This window comes from Labrus mixtus, chromosome 16, assembly GCF_963584025.1.
Source record: "Labrus mixtus chromosome 16, fLabMix1.1, whole genome shotgun sequence".
In the NCBI taxonomy this organism is placed as follows: Eukaryota; Metazoa; Chordata; class Actinopteri; order Labriformes; family Labridae; genus Labrus; species Labrus mixtus.
This window is the reverse complement of record NC_083627.1, coordinates 21,769,136-21,793,790: the sequence shown is the minus strand read 5'-3', so window position 1 is coordinate 21,793,790 and position 24,655 is coordinate 21,769,136. Positions and strand designations below refer to the sequence as shown.

General features: G+C 41.1%; 1 protein-coding gene across 2 annotated transcripts; it reads right to left on the bottom strand.

Moving 5' to 3' along the window:
- Nucleotides 1-31: 31 nt before the first annotated feature.
- LOC132990766 (uncharacterized) lies at nt 32-4,595 on the bottom strand. 2 transcript variants are annotated; one of them, XM_061059168.1, is made up of 3 exons: nt 4,440-4,595; nt 3,155-3,405; nt 32-3,070 (listed from the first exon to the last, which is right to left on the bottom strand). In XM_061059168.1, exons 2-3 carry the CDS (start codon nt 3,381-3,383, stop codon nt 1,212-1,214), a joined length of 2,088 nt encoding a protein of 695 aa, XP_060915151.1. In that variant the 5' UTR covers nt 3,384-3,405; nt 4,440-4,595; the 3' UTR covers nt 32-1,211. The 2 variants fall into 2 exon arrangements, with proteins under 2 accessions (XP_060915151.1, XP_060915152.1); XM_061059169.1 differs by having other exon boundaries at nt 3,155-3,402.
- Nucleotides 4,596-24,655: the final 20,060 nt, after the last annotated feature.

Genomic DNA, 24,655 nt, shown 5'->3' with positions numbered 1-24,655 from the left:
CATAAAACAAACATCACACCACACTGGATAATAAAGATTGACATTTTAATTCAAGAGTATTATTTCACAAATGGACTTCTTGTTCAAAACACACAAAATCCTCATTTCCACATAAAACAAGAAGACCTTAAAAAGCCAGAAATTTTCAAAAGCATTACTTACCTTTTCACATTCATTTATATGACTTGACACAATAGAACAATTTGGCATTCAGAAACCAAAAAAAGAGTTCATATCAGTAAATGAAGATGTACAAGTCCCATTTTTTAAACATGTAGATGAATGTTTATGATGTGAATTCAATCACTTGACTTTTATCTGAACACAGTCCCAAGTTGTTTTTGAGAGATGTCATTTGCCTCTTTTCGTTTAATGTTTGTGTAGCTGTGAAGCCTTTTTTTTTTTTTTATATTTAACTTGATTAGCTTTTGACACTAATTCATTTTTTAAATTATTGAAATATGAACTGACAACACCATCTCATCTCAGCACACCACAGGATGTGTGTCCTGTAGTTTCTTCATGATTGGCTTAGGGGGAAATAATATTTTAAGTATTTTTCTGCTAATTGTACATTTGAATGAAGCAGTTTGAATCACTTCAAGGTTCTGTTTGCAGATTTGATGCAAGGGGGAAAGCAAAACAGCTAAACTATGAGCAAACAGATTCAATGAAGCTCCACATCCAGCATATACCAGTTAATCCTACAATATGCAAGTAGTGTCAGGGAACCAAGTTGGTCTTCAGAAAATTAGACTTAGGAAATGCGAAATGATAAATTTAAGTGTCCGAGGCTGGTGGGACAGACACTAGTCAGAAGTGATGTCAGGACTTTCTATAGTTTCACTGCTGTGATTTTTTCCTCCCTCTCCGAGTCATTCTCCAGCTCACATTTCACGTTTACAGTTCAACGGACAAACACTACACCTGAAAGCCAAATAAAAATTGGAACAATCAGCCTATTATAATAAACCATACAAGCTAGTTCTAGTAAAAGAGTATAAGTATTACTGCTTACTCAGATGACGTAGTTTAAGAACTTAAACAATATCTAGAACAATAAAACAACATGAACAAGTTAGTCAGGAAAACAGGAGAGCTACAGGATATCTAGCCTACCCGACCGACAAAAGTTAAGAATGAATTCTCACTGACAGGATTGTGTTTTAGACAGCAACTACTACACCAGCTGTTTTGGTCGGAAAAGGAGGTCATGAGGACTGGTTACTAACTTCAAAACCTGTGTTCTGGTCAACGAGCATTTCTTCAGCACCGTCCTCGTTTTCTCCAGCAGCAGATGCGTCGCCTGCTGAATGGGGGTCGAGCTGCATTTCACTTGCGATTTTCGGACGGCCCCTTTTCTTCCCGGCGGTGAGTTGCCTTTTTACACTGCTCGGGGGGCGGCCCCTTTTTCTTGGCGTTTCGTCATTGGGTTTTCCGGGCGTTGGTGGCGTGGTAGGAGGGTCAATGTTGCCCTCTGTGGACGACTCCACCTCCTGTTCCTCGACAGCAGCTGAATCAGTTGCATCTACTGAAACGATCGGGGGTTCGTTGTCAAGCTTTGTTTTACCCCTGAATATTTTTTTTTTGGCTGGACCTTTAGGGCGTCCCCTTTTCTTCAGGGTTACAACTTCACTTTCTGTGTTGCTCGAGTCCCCGATGGCCGACGTCTCCTTTTCCTCAACAGCAGTTGAATCAGTCGTTTCCATCGATAACTTTGGGAGTTCGCTGTCCAGCGCTGTGTCATTTATGATTTTATTTGTCTTGATTGCACCTTTAGGGCGTCCCCTTTTCTTCTGGGTTACAACTTCACTTTCTGAGTCCCCGATGGCCGACAGCCCCAGGTTTTCATTCATCTCCTTTTCCTCAACAGCAGTTGAATCAGTTTCTATTGATAAGTTTGGGAGTTCGCTGTCAAGCACCGCTTTAGGCCGGCCCCTTTTCTTTGGGGTCCCCGCTTCACTCTTTGCACTGCTCGGTGGGCGGCCCCTTTTTCTTGGAGTCTCGTCTTTGGGGGTGCGGGCCGTTGATGCAGTTGCAGGAGATTTTATGCGAAAATGGGCACCTTTCTTTGACTCTGACTTGCGAGGCCGACCACGGCTTTTTTTAGGGCTCATTTTAAGCGGCGACTCTTCAGGAGGATCTTCACGTGGGTATTTTCTCGGCCTTCCCAGCGCCTTCCACACTTTTGGCTTTTTCAGCTCTTCGGGTGACGGTGTAGGGTACTTCCTGGGCCGTCCTCTTTTCACTGGTCCGTTTCTAGGTCTACCCCGTTTAGGTTTGCGTGAAGGAGTAAGGAGTTGAAGTTTTGGAGGCCGGCCCACCTTGCCATGCTTTTTCTTGTTTAAAGTGCCTAGAGGTCGACCCCTTCCCCTCTTCACCGGTTGATCGACACTCTCCGGAACTATTTTTCTTGGCCTTCCCCTCCCTCTGGTAGGTGTGTTTAAGCTGCCATTAGACAATCCCTTTGTTGAACAATCGCTGTCATTCCCCTCCTCCTCACCTCCTTCAGCCTCTTCCTCCAGTCTGGGCTTCTTGCTAGTAGAGCCTTTTGGTCGTCCCCTTTTTCTGGGTTCTTCAGAACTCCCTTCATTCTTTTCATATTCCATTAAACTTTCTGATTTGCGTTTAAAGGTTCCTTTAGGACGACCCCTTCCTTTTTTTGGCACATTAGAGCCACCATTGGGTAAGACTTCACCAGCAGTGGTCTCAGTGCTAACGGCCTTTTTTGGCCTGCCTCTTTTCTTAGGGGAACTGTCTGCAACAGCACTGTCCCCATTACTCGTCGTATTTGTGGACCCTTTCTCTGGACTCTTAGGAGTTGTAACAGGATCATCAGTCTGGTCAGCTTCTGATTCTTGCAGCTCTGTTTGTTTGGTGTCTGAGATTCTTGGGCGTCCTCTACCCCTCTTTGGCTGTGGGGACCCACCGTTGGAAATGCCTGACACCAGGTTTGTTAGGTTAACATCTGTAACACTAACCTTCAGCTTCTTTGACCCCTGTGACTTCCCCTTCCCTCTTTTAGCAGGGCGCGTGTTTGACAATTCTTCTCCGGCCTCTTCCACTTCAGGCTCCTCAGTCTCTTTAGTCTCAGGATCCCCTGCTTCAGGCTCCTCAGTCTCAGCCTCTTTAGTATCAGGATCCCCTGCTTCAGGCTCCTCAGTCTCAGCCTCTTTAGTATCAGGATCCCCTGCTTCAGGCTCCTCCGCGTCGGCCTCCTCAGGTTTAGGCTCCTCAGTCTCAGCCTCTTTAGCCTCAGGATCCCCTGCTTCGGCCTCCTCCACTTTAAGCCCCTCGACGTCAGCCTCCTTCAATCCAGACTCTTCCTCATTGCTCCCAGCATCTCCTTTTTCCGTCACATCACTGATTATTTCTTCTTCCATACTGTACCCAATTTGACTGCTTCTGTGAAATAACCAGAGGAGCTAAATTAATGTTTTCCAAAGTGACAGTTTAAAAGAGAGCTAAAAAATGTAGAAAGATAATTTAGTTAGTGTAGATTAATCTGCAACGATGTAATAAACAGTTCAAAACACATTTGTTGGTGATGTCTTGTGTGAGCTTCTAAAAAGTTTATTATAAAAAAGATTGAGGCTCAATCACTCTCTAAATTCCTTCTCTATACTGCCTCTTAAATTGTGGCACAAAAGCCCAAAAATAAATCCATGTTTTTTGTTTTTTTTTATAGATTTAATGATAACTAATTGAACTGTTAGTTTAAATCCTGATTTTAACAACAAAAAAAAAGAAGATATTAATAACCAGTCACTAAATCATATAATTTAAATAAAAATGGCATCTCAAATACGTGAATACATCTAAATAGCCACGTGTAAAAGAAACTTAATGTGTTGCATTTATAATTATAACAAATGTTACTTATTGTCCGGACATTATGTGATCATTATGCATGTCTAAATTAAATGTGTTTACAGTTATATCCTCTGATTAATGACCAAACAATCTTAAAAAGCAATAAAACCGTTTTAAACTTTGTTAAATATCTGAGCATTCATTCCTTAAGCATTTACAAAAACATTTCTTGATACAATATTGGTCATAATTTTATTATTTTCATTGTTTTTTACGTGTTTATTATAATTAAGGTATTGGCGGGTATTGCATGGCTTTGTCTATTTTCTGGATTTAAATTCTGCTGAGCTGGATGAACAACACCATGTGTCCGATAAATATCGATACAAACAAATGATATTTTTTTTAAATCCCTTAGCAGCATATTTTGACACACACATACAATAAATTAAAACACATCTTTTTTTTAGTAACAATAAGATAATATAAAATGTCTAAAGAATTGACTGACTATGAACCATGTTGTTTTCCAGGTAATAGACAGCTCCGAAATCAATTGGCGCTGAAAAGAGAATCTATCGGCGAGGAGCAAATAAATACTGCAATGAACACATTTCTCTGTTTACCTCAAATAAGCCTTTAGAGCGCTGTTACCCGGATGCTCGCATATTGTTGATCAAAGAATCACGTCGCTGTGAGAAAATGCCCTCTTATTGTTGCTGTGATGGCGGTTTAAATTTCGACCACTTCCGGGTGTCCGTGAGATTTAGGAGGCTCTGATAGAAACTGCTACCTAAATTTATAGGTTCCGCCTGCTACGCGCGCCACAGGAAATAGTCCTAAAACCCGGAAGTAAGTTAGCATTTGACCGCGAAACTCAATGAGGATTTTGAATATCCCAGAGAAGAAGCAGAAGGGACTTTGAATGGGTCTGTGGTTAACACAAGCTGAAGAGATGTTGGTGTTTTGTTAGACCACATAAACTACGTTTGGTAATACCCCCACTTGTGAATTTGGAAGTTTTTACGCGTCTTTAAAAAGACGGTTGCTAACAAGTGGCTAAATGTGACTACAGTGGTTGTCGGGGACATTAAACGTCATCACGCCGGACACAGAGGACGGGAACTCTCTCACTAGTCGGAGATGTCTCCTGTAGGTTTAATCTTTAGGTTAAGGTGAATATTATGTTAGTAAACTATTTATTAAGCTACGTGGATTAGTTTATCTGAGATCGTCTGAAGCATAACGCTAGTGACGTCACAATCATCCGACCGTGTTGTAGTTAGCTTGTAGCATAATGTTAGCTTTTGACTTCTGTCGGCCGCATTAACGCTTCAAACATCATAAAAATTATGTTCATCTGTGAAAATTATCCTGCTGAACAAAACGCCTACGCTTCAGAAACGTGCGTTTAACACAGATTATTTTCTGCAATGATCCAAAATCCCATAGGAGAATGCTATTTCCGGGTTGGCCTACAAAAACACGTCTAGTATATTTGGCAGGGCTCAACACAACTGTTGGACCAGAGTACATAGATATTAATTTACACATGTTGTCTCTGTTCATTGTCTGCTCGCTTTTGTTGAATAAACTTTGTTTTCACTATTTATGGCGGTCTGGATGGTAATCCTATTTTTAAATGTCCATTTAATCAAACTCTGATATTGTATTACATTTTACCCCTGGTGTTGTAAAAGTTACTTCAGATATTTAGTAAGATTTTGCGTCCTTTTTTATTTATTTTTAAATAAAAGTGTAGTGAAGTTAATTGTTTAATTGTCTTTTTTATGAACCATGCACAGTACTGTGAATGAAAGCGCTTTATAAATACATTATTCTAATTTTTACTATAGACGTAGATCAAATGTTAATATGTCGATTGTGCGTTTATTAACTTCAGCCAAAGTATGGTTGATACCATAGTTGATAAATGATTAACTAAACCATGGTTTTTATCGAAGAAAAAAATAAGCATAAACAAGTTTGGTTCATAAGTCCTCCAATAGACTTAATAAATAACAATATTGAGTCTCTTTGGTCCTGTATTCTCTGCTTCTTCTACCGATACACTGTTCAACATGCTCTTGTTATTTCCACTAGAGGCCACAGTGACTTCATTTTAGGAACAGTGATGTAGCTCGAGTAGTTTATTTTATATTTCAAAAGCAAAACAGGAAGTATCAAGAGACCTTTCACATGAGAATGCTTGAACTACATGAATCTTTGATTTGTACATTAGCACAAAGTCCAAGTAAGAGCAGAAGCTATTTCCATCCACAAATGTACAAAACCTGCTCGGTAGAATAATCTAAGTTTTCACAAAACATGAGCCCTACAAGGGTGTGATTGGTTGTAAGAAATGTTAACTTTGAGCAATATAATATTAAAAAAGCTGATCCGTCCTACTTCATCAGTAAGAGATGATTTATTAACACTTTTTTTGCTCTGCAGAGGAATTCCTTATTGACAAGGAAGAAAAGACGTGCAAGAAATAAAGGCAGAGGCAGAAAACGTTGCACAGGATAGTTGGATAAGGGCGGGGAGTAAGAGGTAAGGTTAGATTGCTGAGGTCAGGATCAATAAGAAGAAGAATGCAAGGGAAGAAAAAGACAAATGCAAATTGCATTTATAAGTGTAAGACAGAGAGAGAGAGCGAGAGGCTGTCAATTCAAAGAGAGAGAGAGACTGAAAGAGAATGACAGACATGGCCGGAGGAAAGGAAAGGAGCGTTTGAGAAAGACAACCCGAGAGACTGCTTGCTGAACCCACTGCCCCGTCTAAACCCCCCCCACCCCCTCTCTCTGTGTGCTTTGCCATGGTTACCAGACAGGGCTCCCAATGCAGCCAGTTAATGTGTTTTTCAGCGGCAGGAGCGAGCTGGGTACTAATGTGTCTCAGTCTGTCTCCTGCACAATCAATGTCAACTGTCCTGGGATGCACAAACACACGGCGCGGCCGAGAGCCAGGGAGCACCGAGACGCCCTGGCCGAGCGACAGACACATCGAGAGTCAGACAGAGAATCACCATGTCATGCTTTTAATGCACCTGAAACAAGCTCTGCTCAGAAGTACAACTCAATAGTGAAGAAGTTCCATGTTTATTATTGTGTTGATCTTTACCACATTTATTTCACATTAAAATCAATGTCTCAGAGTTGGTGCACAGAAATATTCACTCCTCATAAAATAAAAAAATCACACTCTAATGAAAGGTGTCCTTCTAAGTAACTACATCTAAATAGAATATACCCAAAGAAACACAACCGTTTTTTGACCATTTTGACATTTTATTGTCATATTTTGGGTCCGTCCAGAACAACACGTACATTATTCATCCAAATGAAAACAATTTATGAACACAGATCAACAACCAGCATTTTTTCTGACGATTAATACTGTACGTTTATTTTCAAATATGATGTGTTTTCAGCATCTATATTGTGAAGATTGGGGCTTTTCTTTTTTTAATCATATATCACACAAAATGTGTTTTTGTATAAGGGTTGTCAGTGGAACAAAATAACAGGACTATTTTATCTTTTGACATTTTATTCATAATTATTCTATAAGTTCAGAAAAGAAGATGCAGCCCAATGAAAAAGAAATATTTTATCAAGGCTAATCAAATCTTTTTCAGTTGCTGTTAGTCACATTTACGCACGTGAAGAGGCATCAAGGTGTGTTTCATGTCACTTGGGTCCTGTAACTTTCAGTGTCTGTGAACTGATTTAAAAATCCCATTTGAATCATATGTCGGGGTCATGAACCTTGGCTGTCTTTTTATTGAACTGTGTTAAATGTTTAGCACACAAAGCCGTCCAAAAGGCTCTGCCCCCTCTACAGAAGCAAGGCCTCTTTTCTTTCCTTGGCTTCCTGTCAGGTCCGGAAAGTTTGGGGGAATTTTCTGAGTTCATGCGGTCCAAAAAACACCTTCTAGTCCACTTTGACTTGTGACAAATATGTGATTTACTTATTGTTTTAAAAAAGGAGAGAAAATGTGTGTTGTGATTGATTGATTTGGCTTCTTTTTGTTTGATCGCAGAATCTGTTGTGGCCTCTAGATGCAGCTGCATACGACTTTGTTCCCAAGGACCTCACCTGTGACCTTTATATAATCACAGGTTAAGGGTCTCAGGGACAATGAAGCACACTGATAGACACTGCTCATCTGATGGGAGGCTGTTCAGTCAGACTCTTCCACATTTAAATACTCAAAAATATGTTAAATATTACCGCAATCCATGACATTCTACACAACATCTTTCTGTGACGTATGTCAGGTAGACCTGTAAAATAAGCGAGTTAGGAGTGAGAGTAAATGTCCACATTAAAGCTTCATATATAAACTATTATTTTGATAAACATTGAATATCATTTCAAACAGACTTGGACTCTAAAATCAGACAGGTCCTGCGTCGTATTGGGTGGTTACCGTCGTTTTTTATCGATGCGGATGAAGCCCCGAAATGGACCTCGCGTCTTGACACGTCTGCACCAAATAGTCCGGATCACATCCTGCAGAAGGAGAAAGGTTTAGTAACAGTTACATTCTTCAACATGTATTCATCGATTCCCGTAGCGTTACTTGTCCATTTCTTTCATTATTGAGGAGCTTTTTCTGTCGACCCTCCTGACATAGCCAGCGCCTGTTTTCAGTGCAGGTCTGTGCAGTAAGACTTAGAAAATGCCCCCTGCTGGCAGACAGGCAGACAAAGCATTTGAAGACGGGCACACAAACCCAGAAGAAATCTTAAAAATTAATGTGTAAATTGGATTTGCATATGGGATGAACATACAGACTTGTATTAAGCTCCAACTAAGCGGTCATTGAGTTCATAAACACACACACACACACACACACACACACACACACACACACACACACACACACACACACACACACACATCCAACTCTTTGCCTGTGTACATGCATGAAACATTCAGACAGCTGTGCATGCAGCCGCAGACTATACAGTGGTCTTATGATTCCTACAGGCCCTGTGATCTCATAGGATTATGCAATCTGTCCCCCATGATAAAGATGCTCAGCCTTGGGGGAGTAACTCTGATTTACTCTTCTTCCCTAGACAAAATAAATGTCACACAAGCCTGACAATGCAGATGACACAGGAAGAATATGAGGGGAAAAAAACTGGTGCACAGCTGAGAAGCTCTGTTTCGCATCACATGTAAGTCTGTGCAGACGACAGCTTTATCGTCTGCCAGCAACCCAGAAAAAAAGTCTCTTAAGTATCACAATCTGTCTGTGGCCAGGTGCACGCTCATAAAGGCAAACATGCGACTCCACAAAGGCACACAGAACATGAAGCCTTTTTTTTGCTGCAAGTGTGAGAAATCAGCCTGCCTCTCTTTGTTTCCTCTTTGTCTCTGTGCTTTGAGATATTTACCTCTGTCCCAGTTTTATGAGCTCCTCTGCTGCTCTTTAAAGCACCAGAGACAAAGACCGGAGAATGAAAACCAGAGGCAGGATGAGGTGAAATATATTTGTGTTAAAAAAATAATGTCGGAAAAGAATGAACATGAAGGCGGACACAAATGAAGGGAAGATGGCGGCGGACGTGGTCGGTCGAAATTGCTTGTTAGCCGGCCTGTTTAAGTCATTCTGAACTCACCATTTGTCTCTGCCTGATGTTCCTTAAATGAACACACACGGGTTTGTACTCATGTCCATGTGCACACGCATACAACAAGTGCATGCACATAAAACAGGTACACACACACATACATAACAAAAACACACTCTTTCCATGAGTTATTGATCCATTTCCCTTGAATGGGAGAAAAAAAAAAAGCAACAATTAATCCAGTGGTAAAAAAAAATAACGCTTGATAAAACCTATCCTGCCCCATCTTCACAGGCTTCCTCTTTCTCTGAGCGCTGTACGCGGCGGTGAAAAACAGAAAAGCTATTCCCCTCTCGCTACCCCTCCATGTCTCGCTCCCCTTTTCTTTTTTTTTTTGTCTCTCCTCTTCTTCTATCCCTCTCTCTGGCGCTGTCCCTGGCTCTGTTTTGTGCCTGTTTCCCTCTGCCAAGTCACATCACTAATTCTCCAGGCGATTAGAGTCCGGGCAGACAGTGTCTATGAGGCAGGTACGCTACACACACACACATACACACACACACACACATATACACACACAGACAGTGGAAACACACACAGATTGCATTGATTCCATTATCTAGTGCTGTACCAACACCCAACACCCCTACTTCCCCCAACCCCCAACAACCACCAACAACGCCTCCATCTCTGACCCCCTCCTCTTATAAATCTGTGTCACCTACATACATCACACACACACACACACACACACACACACACACACACACACACACACACACACTGAGACACTTATGCAAGCATGCAGTATCTCCAGCTATCGCTCTTTCTTCTTCTCTTGCCAGAACACTCTCTATATCTCTGTCCCCGCCTCCCCCCCCGCTCTGTCTCAGCTCTTCCTCACATTTTCAGCCTCTCCTCCTCGTCTCTCCCTCTCCCCTTCTCCCTCTCTCTCTCTCCCCCTCTCTAACCCCGTACAATTTTCCAGGCGTGACGTCTTGTCTTGCCCGTCTTGCAGTCTACGTTCACACGATGCCGTGTTTCTAAATGTGTGTCTGTTACTCTGCATTTGATTTTGTGTGTTTGAACTTGTGCTGTTACGCTCGTGCATCTGGAAGCTAGAGAGTCGCTGTGTTGGGAGGGAGGCGCATGTGTGTGAGGTGTGCATGTCCCTGTTCACCGTTGTGTGCATGTGTGCATGTGTGTGTGTGTGTGTGGGTGGGGGGTGGGGTGGGGTGGGGGGGTTGAAGGGAACTCACAGAGAGGCTGTGGATTTTTAACACAGCGTGAGGATCAAAGCCACAGCCGGCGTAAAGGTGATTAACCTTCCAGCCGTTCTGACCACAACACCGCTGCTCGTCTTTCACATTTCATTAACACAACTGTCTGCAATCTGCACGATTCATCATAACATATCAATCCGTCTACCCTTTGTTGCTAAAACTCTCAGAATATCTCCTTTACATGGTGAGCCATCAAATGTGAAATCACAGAGCTCAACTTTCACACAAACCCCGATATATATTACACTCTATGTGCCTGGGATTTTTAAAATGTGTTGTGACAAATTACAAATAAAAAGAGCTGTTTTAAATACATGCGGGTGTGAAGCAGTAAAACACAATGTAAAGAAATACATCTAGGAGACATTCAGGGGAAAGTAGCTTCTCAGTTTTTAAAGATGAAAATAATGAAGCGCACTAAAATAAATAAAAATAAAAGAAACCACCCATATTTCATGACATATCATCGGGCAAGCCGCTCTATTGTGAAGGTTGCATTTTCTCTTGAGTTGCAACGAGCCAGGGAGTCGTTTCTTTGTGTGCCTACAGAAAAGAGCAATGCTCGGCACAGATTGCTGATATATGCTCTTTTTTTCCCCTCCTTGCTGGAGCACTGCAACGCAATGCGGATACTGAGTGTCTGAGCCACTAGCCAGACACACTGGGGGACAGAGGGGGGTGGGGGGAATCAAGGGGGGAGAGGAGGGGGGTGCAGGGAGGAGAAGGAGGAAAGGGAAGGAGGAGGCGGTAAGCAAGTTCACATACAGCCGTGTGCTTCAGGACGTCTGGGCACACTGTCATTATCTACCATGACTACAGAGAGCAGCCAGCGTGAACTGAGAGTATCACAGACATTTTAATGACAGCCAAATGAACGCAAATGCGGCACTGCTTTGAAAATTTAACATAAAAAACTAGAAATGATTTGTAGGAAAGTGAAGCATTAGTGAAAATGTATCAAAAAAATCTGGAACTCACTGCAGAATGAATTTGACTTTTAAAACCAAAAAGGTGGATGGATTCTAACCTACAAAATAAAACATGTAGACACAGCTAAACCATGATAAAATCATTAAAAATATAAGTCATCAAAATGTTTGTGTTTTTCGAGTTTGATGATCCTATTCCAGCAAAAAACGGCCTGAAGAGCCGTTCTGTGATTTTGTGCCCAGCATGCAAAGCGAGCAGCCGTACAAACAGCTATTGATAGCTGGCTCTATACCCCATTGGACTGCACCAAATAACAAATCAAAGAGCACTGCAGAGCAAGGTGGGCATATTGACGCCTGGATAAGCTGGACCTAGACAGCAGAACCTGATTAGTCTTTCAGGTCTATTAGATTCAAAGTCAGTGCAGAAAAACGTGTGTGGCGTTGTTATTTTAATTATGGGCCAGAAATTAAATTTGAAGGAGAAACGTTAAATTATTTAAGAGTTCACAATTGACGTTAACTCTGTGGTGACTTTTTCCATCGCTGCTTTAGACATCCACCTGACCTTTAGTTTAAAGGTGGTTGAAAAACGTCTTACAAATCAGAATCCAATGAATGAAACATAAATCAAATAAGGAGCCTTGGCTTGTATAAACTCCCTTTAAGCCAAAGACCTTGCTCAAATCTCTGCATTAGTTACTCTGTCATATTTAATCTAAATTCAAAATGATGAATAAAACTTTCTGTCCTTCCTCAGGTGGGTCTACATACTTACCTCTCTAAGAGGCATACAGTGCGGTGGCATCAGCAGGACGTTTGGGTGACACCGCAGGGAAAGCTAGAAGGTTGTACAGTTATCTCCAGGCTGTTTATTATGCGAAACCATACAACCAACTACCTCACACTGCAGAGCACGGGAGCTGGGTCAGCGCCGGAGTCTCCTCTTCTTCTTTAACACAGGATCTACTACTACTGTCTGTCTGTCTGTCTTTATCTGTCTGCCTGACTGTCTGTCTTCTCTGCCGGTTCCTGTCGTTTTCCTTTTTTATCACATATCTGTGTATATGGTGAACATGTGTTTTGTACGCACACAGTTGTTTGCTTTTTGGTGATGGTGTTAAAACAACTTGAAAAAACGATCCTTATCTCATGATAAAGACAGAGGGATTCATATATTTTCAAAAGAACTCAATCACAGAAATAAAGAGGACAGAAAAACTGAAGGTAAAGTCAGAAGATGAACGTGTAATGTTATGAAACTGTTGAAATTGGAAGGATTAACAGCTGAATCTGGCTTAATAACACTCTAGCACTCTATGATTTTTTTGTGGACTTGTCTCCCTCTTGTGGATATACACAGTGGAAAGACCATCCCCCCCACGCCTCCCCTCGCCAGAGGCCAAGGCAGCTCTTCACTGTCTCTGAATACAAAGACGAGCAGTTAACCTGCAGTTGCTCACTGTAGGCGTCTGCCTGACCTATTTCTGCAAGTGGAGCCGGTGGAGTCTTGCTTCTCCTCAAAGACTCGATTCAGCACTCCTGAGCTCACTTCATCGTCATTCTAAGGTTCAAGTCCAACACTCCTCTCCTGCTTTGATTTTCTACACAACTTGTGTTAAGACATAAATATCAACTGCACTTGATTTCTGAAACACATTTCCTAAACCAATACGTAAAACTTATTTTATCCACTGCCTTTTTAAAATCAAATCTGTGCCCATCTACACATATCTGCAACCTAAGTGCAGTAGAGTTTTAATATCACTATTTAGAGGTACGTCATTTATTTTACCTACACACTTGATCAAGTTTGGTCTTCCATCATGGTCTTGTGTTTCTTTGGTCCTCTCTTTATGCATTTAAACATCTCATGTGAAGCATATGAAGCCCTCTGGATTGCTGCTAAAAGGGAGCATGAAAACAAACTTATTTGACACCTTTAACTAATAAAACAAAACAAATCTGTCAATCATGAATGAACCTTTGAGAGCCCTGTAGTTCTTGCAAATGTATCCATAAACTGCAAATCATCCATTAAATGTAGGGAAGTTTTTTTTTTTTTTTTTTTTGTGTGTTTGCAAACTGAGGTTTGAAACAAGCCACTGGACGCTTTGGATCGTTTTTAAATCTTAAACTGAAAAAAAAAAAGAACATAATTTATTTGCTGTCTGTGTCCATGACTAACACACACGTAAAAATATTACTTGATCAAAGTATTTTTTTGTTTAACAAGGCAAACTGATAGTCTGGGGGTGAATACTATGAAGTGCTACAAGCAGGAAAGTCGCAGGAGTAAAGAAGCACGTCACTCCACTCAGGTCGTCATATCGATAAAGGCCAACAGTGCCACAGATCAGAAGCACCCTACAGAGTTCAGCAGAGCTGCAAAGAAAGAAGCCAAATAGATGCCTTTCAGCCATGAACTGGACAAATTTAGCTAAGAGTATGAATGAAGAAAGAATGAATGCGAGCAACGCATTTGCAGGTTTTTCTGCTTGAAATAAAAAAACAAACAACACTTTAGAAGTCATGCTTGTGTGTTTCTTTCCTTTGTCCTTCATCAGAGTCTCAGGAATGGTGTCTGACACCTCGACACTATAAACATTATAAGCTCATTTACGCTGTTAAATAAGGCACATAATGTAGAAAATGGTGCAAAGTAGAGCAGTTTCATTTTAACAAACAGGATGTAATGGGGGAGTAATTGGATGACAATTTAGAGTAACAGCACTATCCAGTCGATCTCTCTCATACTCGGTAAATAACAGGGTGCACCCACACATTCGACATGTAGCTGAGGTGATCTCCTGCAAAAGCAGCAAATTGGCTGTTGTTAACAGTCAATGGCTGTGTTTTGACACTCCTCCTGTGTGCCTCAAGGACTCATTGATTACTTGATAGCTGCTGTGCAGCCGAGTTGCTAGGCCTCCGATTCAACTTGGTCAATGCACCAAAAATACAACCTTGAAGTCTCAGAGGAATGGTGGTCTCACTGAGAAGGGTTCAAACACAAGAGGTAACACTCACCTACGGCAGAAACATAACTGCATGTTAATGTGAATCACATTGTGCAGATAAATGTATAAACATTTACAAATGACTTGTTTAAAAACATGGATGGGATTCAAGCTGTTTGTAATCAGTCTCAACTTGATTCTGTGCTACAGGTTTGTCATTTAACCACCATCATATGAAAAATGAGCTGACTAAGTGTTAGCTTCAAAGGTTTGGTTGCACCATATGTCTAATAGAGACATAGATTCTTTTTTTTTTTACTGGACAGCTTCCAAATGCAACCCATTCACCTCGCCTCTCTCCATTGCCCTCTGCCATGTTAAAAGCCCACCCTCTGCCTACCCTTCATTTTCTTTCTCTGGCCGTCCTCCCGCCTCTCAACGTGCCTCTTATTTGTCCTTCATCACAGAACATTACAGATCTCAAAATCTCTTACAACTTTTTCTTCCAGACAACCTCTCTGTTCATTCTAACGAAGTCTCCCTCCTCGATCCCCTCGATTCTGCTCCTCCCCTTTTTTAAACCTCTCTCACCGTCTCATTCGCAGTCTGATCACGCATGAATGCGGCATGGTTGTGCCAAAGCCAGCTCTTTGCCAATCTGCCTGGGTGTGTTTGTGTGCCAATGTGAGTCTGGTGGGAAGCCCCGGCACTGGAGCCCGAACCCCGGCTGGTGTGGGGTCAGGTGAAGCTTTGTGGGGATTATAGTTCGGCCTCTTGAGGGAGCGAAAACAAATTAAACATATTCAGCCAAAGTGTTTTTTTTTTTAACCAAAATAACCTGAAAATGGTGAAAAACATGCAGTGCCACCAGTGCATAAAAAAGTACCTGAAGATATTTACATGACAACACAATCTCGTATGAAAACAGCATCTGTGAGCACAAACTTTATGACAAAACGTGACATGAAGAACAAGAACTGCAAAAAAAAGTTGCCTAGCAGAACTTAATATGTGTTTTTGATCACTAACAAGTGGCTTATGTCCCAAACCATTTAATTACAGCCACTTGTTTTTACTGTGTTATACTCTCAAATTACATGAAGCAGTAATTCAGTTTGTTAATTCAATCTAAACTGTTGTTATCATTACATCCCTTAATAATTCTGGGTGCATGGATTATCAAAACACATGATCATCTGCATGTGTTAATCTTGCTTCACAACAGCTGAGACAATATTGAGAGATAACATTGTTAGTCATAAGTGCTGAAATAATCAAGCTCTTGTTTTTGAGAGAATATCCACTGCAGAAGTTTGAGGTTTTGTCTGAAGATCTGCAGGAAGGGGCTGATTGGTTAAAACAAACTATACATGTTCAGGTTCTTTCATTCTTGTGTTAAGAAGAATTTAAAATTTAGATTTAAAATTTAAGACTTAATGTAGGAATATTCTCCGCAGGAAATTTTGATTTTTTTTTCCGTAGTGTAATTTAGGATTTTAAGAATATGTGTCCGTGACCATGAACCAAAACCAGATAACTGACCCACTAACTGGAGAGATAACTAATGAGAAAGGATGCTGACGTTTAGCACACATCTGCCCTGCAACAAGACATTTCTGCAAAATCCTTTTCTTTATAACAAAAAACAACAAGGCTCTGCTGCCGAAGATAAAACAAAGAGCAAAGACGAATTCCAGGTGACTCTTCACCACTCGTCTTTGAGGAGTGACGCAAGGAGGCTATGGCACCACCCAAACAATGAAGGGGCACGGAGGAGCGAAATCTGCCCAGTGACAGCAAATAAACTGTTAGTCGCAGCCATGAATCGTCTGGCAAAAGCCAGCACGAGAGGAATGCAGACCTCAGACAGCGGTCCTCAAACTCCCACCCAAAGGCCGCTGTCTGTCCCCTGGCGCAACCAGTAAACAATACTGCTTCTTTATTAACACAATTTAAAAGAGATTGATGAAGACTAAACAAACTTAAACTACCCTGACTATGTTATGAGAAGAATCTGACAATATATGGATAATCAAGTGCAGAAATAAAATATTCTAAGAATATATGAAAATATTCCTGTTTAACTTCCCTAAAGCTGGAGTAGAGGGCTCATTGCTCATTTTGAGACGTGGGAAGAAGACTGAAATTAAATGCTTCTCCTTTGTCCTCCTCAAATCTGCATCCAACACTGTGCAGCGAGGACTCGGACCCGACATCCCCATTGATGCTAATGCACCACTTCATCGGGATGGCGGCTTGGTGCGGGGCCAGGATAAGTATCTGCTACTCGAAAAACCAGAAATTATTAGCTCTCTCAAGATAGAATGAGATTCTGTGGTGCAATTTCTCCCGAGCCCCCCCTTTTTTTTTTTTTTTTCGCTCTCCTCGTACCTTATTTACAAAGGCAGAAAACGTTACCATGGGAACACACTACTAGGCAACCTCAGTGGCTTGGCATGATGCCCAATGGTTGCTAGGGCACTGTTGTCAATGGCTATTGGGTAGTGTCGGCCAGTATGCGTGTGTGCTTGTGTGCACATGTCTTGCATACATGTGTCTATGAGGAAGAGGAGAAAGTCTGCGCGTGGTTGAGCGTGCAGGTTCACAAATAAGCAAAAAGTTTTAAAAATACACACTGCGAAAAATACACGAGTGACCTTTTATGCAAAAAAATATGTAATGATCTTAAATAATATAAAGCTGTCCTTTATGGATGGGTTAAACTCTGAAAGTAAAAATTGAAGAGGGGCAATCGTTAGCTGATATTTATCTGTACAAAGTGTGTGTTTGTCAAAGAGAAAAGGAACACAATCATGTAGGCAGTTACATGACATTCTGTAATCCTGTTGAATAACGTCAAAGATGGCTTCTGATTTAGTCTTGATTCGGTGATAGCTCACAGTTTAGAAGTATTCTGTTTATGGCAGCAGAGACGTAACGAGTTCCCTCTGATACATTTTGTAATTTACATTAAATTCATGTTGAGAGAAACTAAAAAAACAAACAGGTGGAAGCAGAAGCAGAAAGAAGAAAAAAAAAGTCTCCGTCTATATACTTGGAGCTTGGTGTCCTCCATCTCTAGCTGTGATCTCTCAAGCTGTTTGCTCTCGCTTTCATTTCACACAGATTCAAAGAGTCTTTGTCGGTATAAGCTGGAAGAAAAAAAAGATGTTGCCAAAGCATTTACCTCACAACTGAGATCTAGCTTGAGGTTTTTCCCATGGCTCTCTTCTCGCTGGGGAGCATCTACGGTTGACCATGGCATTCCTGAAATCAGCAGAGCATCGTGCAGATTATTAGCATACCACAGGATAGGAAGGGAAACATCAATAAACACATTGAGCCATGAAGTTGGGATAAGTAAATAAATAAAGTCAGCCACCCAGACACAACCTTATCTGGGCTTTTATCCAAACCACAGAGTCTACTCGTGCCCTTATCGGCAAAAACCATCATGAAAGAATACTCAGATTAATTAAATCATAGAGGTCCAGACCCTAAGTGCAGATGAAGCACTCATCAGCACAAAGAGCATAATAGAAAGGCATAGAAACACGTCAAACATTGTGTGCAGAGAATGAAACGGATCAACAAAATGGGGAGAATGAACACCGTGCAATCAAAAAAGCGAGTTACAAAACTACATGTACGGCGGAGAAGTTTAAAGTCAATGGTGATGAATAATACATTAATAATGCTGGAAAAATACAATCCTCCATCATAAATTAAACAGCAGTGAGCCAAACAAATGCAATAATTATGACACTGCAACACAATGAAAGACAACAGAGGCCGAGAGGAGCAGCTTTTGTGTTTTGTGTTGCGCTCATTAATTCCCACATGTGTGCGTATGTATGGATCCGTGTGTTCCTGCCTGCATCCACTTAGGAGGAGCGAGTGTAGCCTGTGGTGTATCTTATCTAATATTACAGAGAGGAAACGCAGCATCTCCCCCCTCGTCTCTTTCCCCCCCACATCCAGCCCTTTGAACTGAAGCCGCTGCTGGAGCTGCAGTCTGACTGAGCACAGCACGTCCTGAGAAGAGGTCAGAGGGCAGGGGAAAACAGTCTGGTGTCATGGCAACTTGATGCCACCAAACCAAAAATTTGGAGTGGTTGGTGGGGCGGCAGAAAAGGTTTCTCAGCCTGTTGAAGCTTACCAAAGACAAGAGTCACAACCTGAACAACCCGTCTTCACATTGAGCCCTTTAAGGAAAAAAGTCTTTAGCCTAAAGTCAACATATTTCATTCTTCTGTGTCAGAGATACCTTATGTTGAATAAAACAAATAAAGGAACCAGACTGTTGCAATGGGGGACATGTTTCTTTATTACCATTAACATCATGACTATATTCACTTTGATGGGGGTGATTCCTGAATTCATCTTATGGTCGCGTAAATTCTCATTATACAAAGTCTTTCTGATCGATGAGTATACTCGGCTTAAACTGTGGTACCTCACTACTTTAGAAAACTGATAAGCAGTTTTTTTTATAATTCATGTAAGTGTTTGCGGCCCTTTTTTCAAGTCTTGTATCTTCAGAAGGAGCCAATTCGTTTCAGGCCAAATGTCACAGACAGAACAGAGAAGTTGGAAAGTAAAGGGAGAAAAACTAAAGTTCAAGATTGCTTTTGCTCTTTAATTGTAATGCAGCATATCCTTCTTCTTTATATCTTACAAATACGTTTTAGTTAAGACAATAAGTAGAATGTCATAAGTAAAATAATTCAGTACAATTCAGCAAATCGGAGCAAATAAACTGCAGCTGTAATTTTGTCGCCTGCTGGTACCGACCCCAGACGGCACGTGTTTTCATCTCACCCCTGAGGCATCTGATCAATATGGAATCCAGGTTTCTTTGTATGTTATTAGCTTTTCTGCGACTTGAGCTCAAACCTCTGCACAGCTCCATGTTTTCAGTCCCTGAAATCTCTGAGACAAAGAGTGCGTGATTGCAGGTGTGGTCGTCTGCAGTGTTAGCATATTAACCCTGAAATCACGTATTTCATTTCTAAGTTACTCTTTTCTTTTTTTTTTTTTAACATACTTTTGTGCAGGCTTGTGCAAGACGTGCATGTGCTGCGTCTGTTTGGGTGCGAGTATGTCCTTGTGTTTGTTCAATGCGGCAGAGGGTGGAGTGGCAGATCAATAGGAAACAAATGAATTCAGATCAATATTAAGCCAAGGAGAGAAGGAGAGACTGAAAGCGAGTGAGTGGGGTGATGCACCACAGCAAGGAGGAGGAGGAGGTAGGAGGAGGAGGAGGGGTGGAGGTAGTGGGTTGAAGGATGATGTGTTACCAGCAGCACAGCGACTAACTGTACACTTGGGAAGAACCACTCATTTCTACAGCTCCAACCTCAGCGCTTTGAGGTCATTGACGGTTAAAATGGATGGTTAAGCAAGGTAGACAGAGAACAGAGAGAGAGAGAGAGAGAGAGATGAGAGCAGCAGTGAACAAGAGGCATTCTTGCATCACTGCTGGTTTTACTCGACAGTCGGAATGAAATGAGACTATTTTTTTCCTCCTCATATTAATATTTCACACTTCTTCTTCAGAGCCTTTACTGGTTGAAGAAATGTATGAATCTATTTTGTTAAAGAAGACCTTCTAAATGTTCTTGAAGATATGACAACGAGAAACACAGCCCCATTCTTTCATTTTCATTCTCGAAAAATCTTCTTTAGCTGACTTTATTAAAAAATCTGAAGCTTTTCTTTGTTTTGTTTGAGAGTCACCTGTTGATGTCAGGGGTGAGAGGGTCATGACGGTCACAACAGTAACAACCGCCACAGTCCGCACACAGCAGCCACAGTGATCCTTTCTAGCGCATCGCTAAATAACACATCAACTGCTCAAAAGCATGATAAGATTAAAAAACTCAGGCGGGGGAGGATTTTTAATTCTGACCTTTCAACTTAAACTCCCAGTTGAAGGGTGACATTTGCAGCCAAATCTGTAAGGACCCAACGTGTTCAGACTGGCAATGGGCCAGACTCCCCAGAAAAGAGAAGCTTCTTTAATTACTGTGAGCTCCAGATGACACTCTTGTTTTTTGTCCAAGTGTAAATATATTAAGTTTAAAATGATCCAAACAAAAAACGTATTTAAGGAAGAATATGTGATTTTTCACACTTAAATGTAGCAGAAATCAAGAATATCCTAAAATAACTCTGTGAGTCATGACTGTCTACACTGGGTGTAACACCCGAGTCCCACTGTCTGTGATGTTTTCAGAGTTTTCAGAGTCCTATCTTCACTTTGTTTACATCGCCAGTACGGCCGGCTGACTCCTCCCCTCACGTATAAAAGTTATTTAATTGAGGGACTAGAGAAAAGAAGAATAACATACATACATAAATTTACATGCAGTGTGAAGATACAAGCAAACGAAAGAGTGCTAGCATTAGCATGCTAACACAACAATGCAGCGCAAGTTGTTTTGGTTTCATGCTGGTGCTCAAAGGCGACATCTGCTGGATCAAAAAGTTGCATATTCTTCCTTTAAATAATCATGTTTAAGAATCTCAAACACGAGAGAGAGAGAGAGAAATTTTGCATGAAAAATAATTGATTGATGATCAAGTTGTAGCTTCATTAGATAAAATGTATAAATGCATTTATTGTTTCAGCTCTATTGGTTAGCTTCTGGTCAGGTTTGTATTGGAAAAAAATCTCATTTAATTTAAAACAGATTTGTGATGCTTAAGTGTTTGCCTGTGTCCTGTCAGGTAGCACTGTAGTGTCTTCAGACTTGATGAGAAATATTTAAGTAACATGGGAACATTATTTGGAGATGGATTACAGCAGTATGATATATATTGAAGATATTTTCCTGCTGAGCTTTTTACATTCAGGATTGTCGATAAGTTTATTTTGAATTCATCATTAAAACTGCACCAGCCCACCAGCACTTTAGTGTTCAGAGACAGGACAATAAATGAGTCAAAACCCACGATCACTGATCACATGAAGGTATTTTCTAAGAAAGATGATTACAAACAATGTTTGGAATAAAGGTCAAAACTATTCGGAATTGCAGTCAATTATAAGCGAGGTTTGGATTTTTATACAGGTGGGGTTGATAAGGTGTAGTAAGTATTAAGTGATATGGATAGTAAGGGCATAAAGCCTGATATTTATTAGTTAAAATAAGCTGATTTGCATGTTTGAACTGATATTTTCAAGTTGGGTTATCATGTGAAGGCTTACAAGCACATTCTAAAAACTAGGAGATGTTACCTTTTCAATAAAGCCTCATGTGGACATGGGTTGCTTCTGAAAGCTTTTACTTTAGAGTCAGTAGCTTTATCCTAAAAATACTATATAGATTCATAGAAATGTAAAGCCACTAATCATGACTTATGGGCCTCCATACATTACATACATTGTACGTGATTAAAGATATTGAAGCGAAACACCGAGCAGATAAAGCTCATTCCAAAACGAGGTTGCATGCTTTTACCCGTGGACGCAGAGCAGAGTTGGACTGCTTTTGGTTGACAGGCAGGTGCCAAACACCGGCGGTTAGCTTGTGCTAGCTTGCAGTGTAGGTACAAGCAGTAAACGTAAAACACTACGTCCTGCAGTGAGGGTGTGCTTCTGGGGGCGCTGAGCCCAGAAAGAAGGGTCCAGTTTAAATGTTGGGTTTACAAGCCGCAACGAACAATGCAACTGACTCTACCTTCAATGTAGAAAAAAGGCTAAAAGTAAAAGTGGATCTTGAGGGGCTCCACCAGTTGTATTTACTTTACATCATTCATTATCCTCGTTTCATTTATCACAACTATTCGTTAGGGATATAACATACCAGAGCAGTACTTTCTGCCTGTGCTCCAAAAAAATATTTGAGATTCATTTGCCTCCGAGTATTCCCTTGAAATTGTAAACAGAATTGCGGGGCTTCGAGTATCTGCTCATCTCTCGGCGGTGAGATCAAAGAACCAAGAGCCATTTGGGAGTGGGAATTGAATGAGACTTTGAAGTGATAGTGGCGAAAACAAACACATGGGTGCCGAGTGCTCGTGAACGGGCACTCTCCACCTCCAGCTCAAGGTTCCTCCCCTCTTGAGATGGATTTCAATGATAAATGCTTTGGTTACTTTGAGTGCAGTATCTGTGATGCCTTAGAGAAAATACTGTGGGCTGTAAGCAATATTGTTTAATTGAAAAGCAAACCTATAGCGCTGGATTCCCCATGAGTCAAAACCCTCTCTTGAAGTAGACAGTGAACTGAAGTGAACACCATATTCAAATGCCAGAAAGGATCGCTTGCACACGTTACATAGTTGGAGATAATGGGGTTAAGTTTAAGAGCTATTTCCCTTTCACCTGGTTCACAATGATCTAGTTACTTTATATTCATCATTTACAGTATGGACAATTAAAGGCCCTGTGTGCACAAGCTGGAATGTTTACCAATCTGTTTGAGAACATGGCTGTACTGAAAATCTATATAGATGTTGTAAAATAGCTCAAGTACGTGTGAAGGGTCGGTAGAATCCGATGTTGAGATCTTTTTACTGCATTCACATTTTTGAGGATTCTTTAGAAAATGTAACTACATGTATAACTGAATTTTTCAACCATGGCCGAACTAAATGTATTTTTATTTTTGTACATTTTTTGCCTCTAAATGTAATTTGGGTTAATGTTTACATGTTAAGCCATACAATCTGGATTTATGCTGCGTAAATAACACTTTAGGATTAAGTAGATTTTCTCTACCAGCAGATCATACATCATGTTATGTTTCAATTTTTATTTTCTGTGCGCCACATGAACCCTTCTGTCACATCCAATGAGTCATCATGGACTCAGTGGAGTAAAGGACGCACAGGGTGAAAGGAGTTATGGCTGCCTCCTGAGATGATTTATCTGACTTGTGCTGAGAATAAAGTCTGAAGCAGAGAGCTCAATAGTCCCCAACTACATCGCTGTCGCTCATTTCCCGCTTGCTGAACTCGCACCGCCATTTTCACCTTTGGCAATTTAGCACAGTGAGTGAGGTTGAAAGACAGTGACCACTGATACAGACGAGAATATAATGTTTTTCAGACACGTTGGCTTACACTAGAACCAGAGAGGCTGCAAGCTGAGCAGCCACTGATGTTAGATAGGACTTTTTTTTTTTTTGTTGCTAGGTAAATGTTCTAGTTTTTACAGTCAGCCGAATTATGTGAAGAGATCTTCATAAAGAATTGTCATTAATTTACATATTTATATGTGTTGATTATCAGTTTTTCCTGTCATACTGGTCAAAAAAGGGTTAGTTGTATCCAGCTGTTATATTTTTTAGGATTAGGAACTCATATGGGATCATAGCTAACGATTAGGAAATTAAAAAAGATGGGATGAGAGAGCATCTCTACTTTTCATGCAGACTCATGCTTTGTAACTTAACTTGAATGATAGGGGATTCAAAACAGACAGACAGAGTGGGAGACAGAAAGACAGAGCGAAAGAGTGACAGAGAGAGATACCTGAGGCAGTGATGTTAAACATCATCTCCAACCAGACAGTCTGCTGAAGAAAAAAAAGCATGGAGAGGCAAACATGGCCATGTCTCACATCTTTTCTTCTCCTCTCTTCTCTTTAATCTGACAGCCTCCCCTCCTCTCTCCTTCCCTCTTTGTCCCTCCGTCTCTGTCTCTGTCCCCTTGAGCTCTGTTCTGTGTGTTCCATCCCCTCCTCCCTCCATCTCCCTGCCTCTAATATGCTTTGGCGTGTGTTACCCACGGGTGCTTGTGCGTTGCTGCTGCCGCCATCCTAAAGCCGGGTCAGAGGGGCAGCTGAAGCGGTGCGATGCTGTCCGTGACATCATCAGTCACTGTTATTACTCACGTCTCACCTCCCCTCACCGTCTGAAACCGCAAGGGCTTTAGCTGCTCGGATGGAGGCGGGGCAGGCGCGCTAACACACAAACATGCACACAGATTTACACACATGTTGTCAGATATAGATGAAATGATATTTGAAGAGCTGTATCCCACACTTCTGTATTTTGTGTAGCATTAAATAGTTCAGGGATCAATTCAGGTGAGACTGGAATCATTTTAGAGACGACTGCAAACACTTTGTAAGT

Excerpts from the sequence above, each read along its gene's own strand:
- LOC132990766 (XM_061059168.1), bottom strand. The coding sequence starts at position 3,383 with ATGGAAGAAGAAATAATCAGTGATGTGACGGAAAAAGGAGATGCTGGG. Across the intron at positions 3,071-3,154 it reads AGAGGCTGAGACTGAGGAGC|CTGAAGTGGAAGAGGCCGGA; the intron begins CTGAAGCAGGGG and ends AGACTGAGGAGC.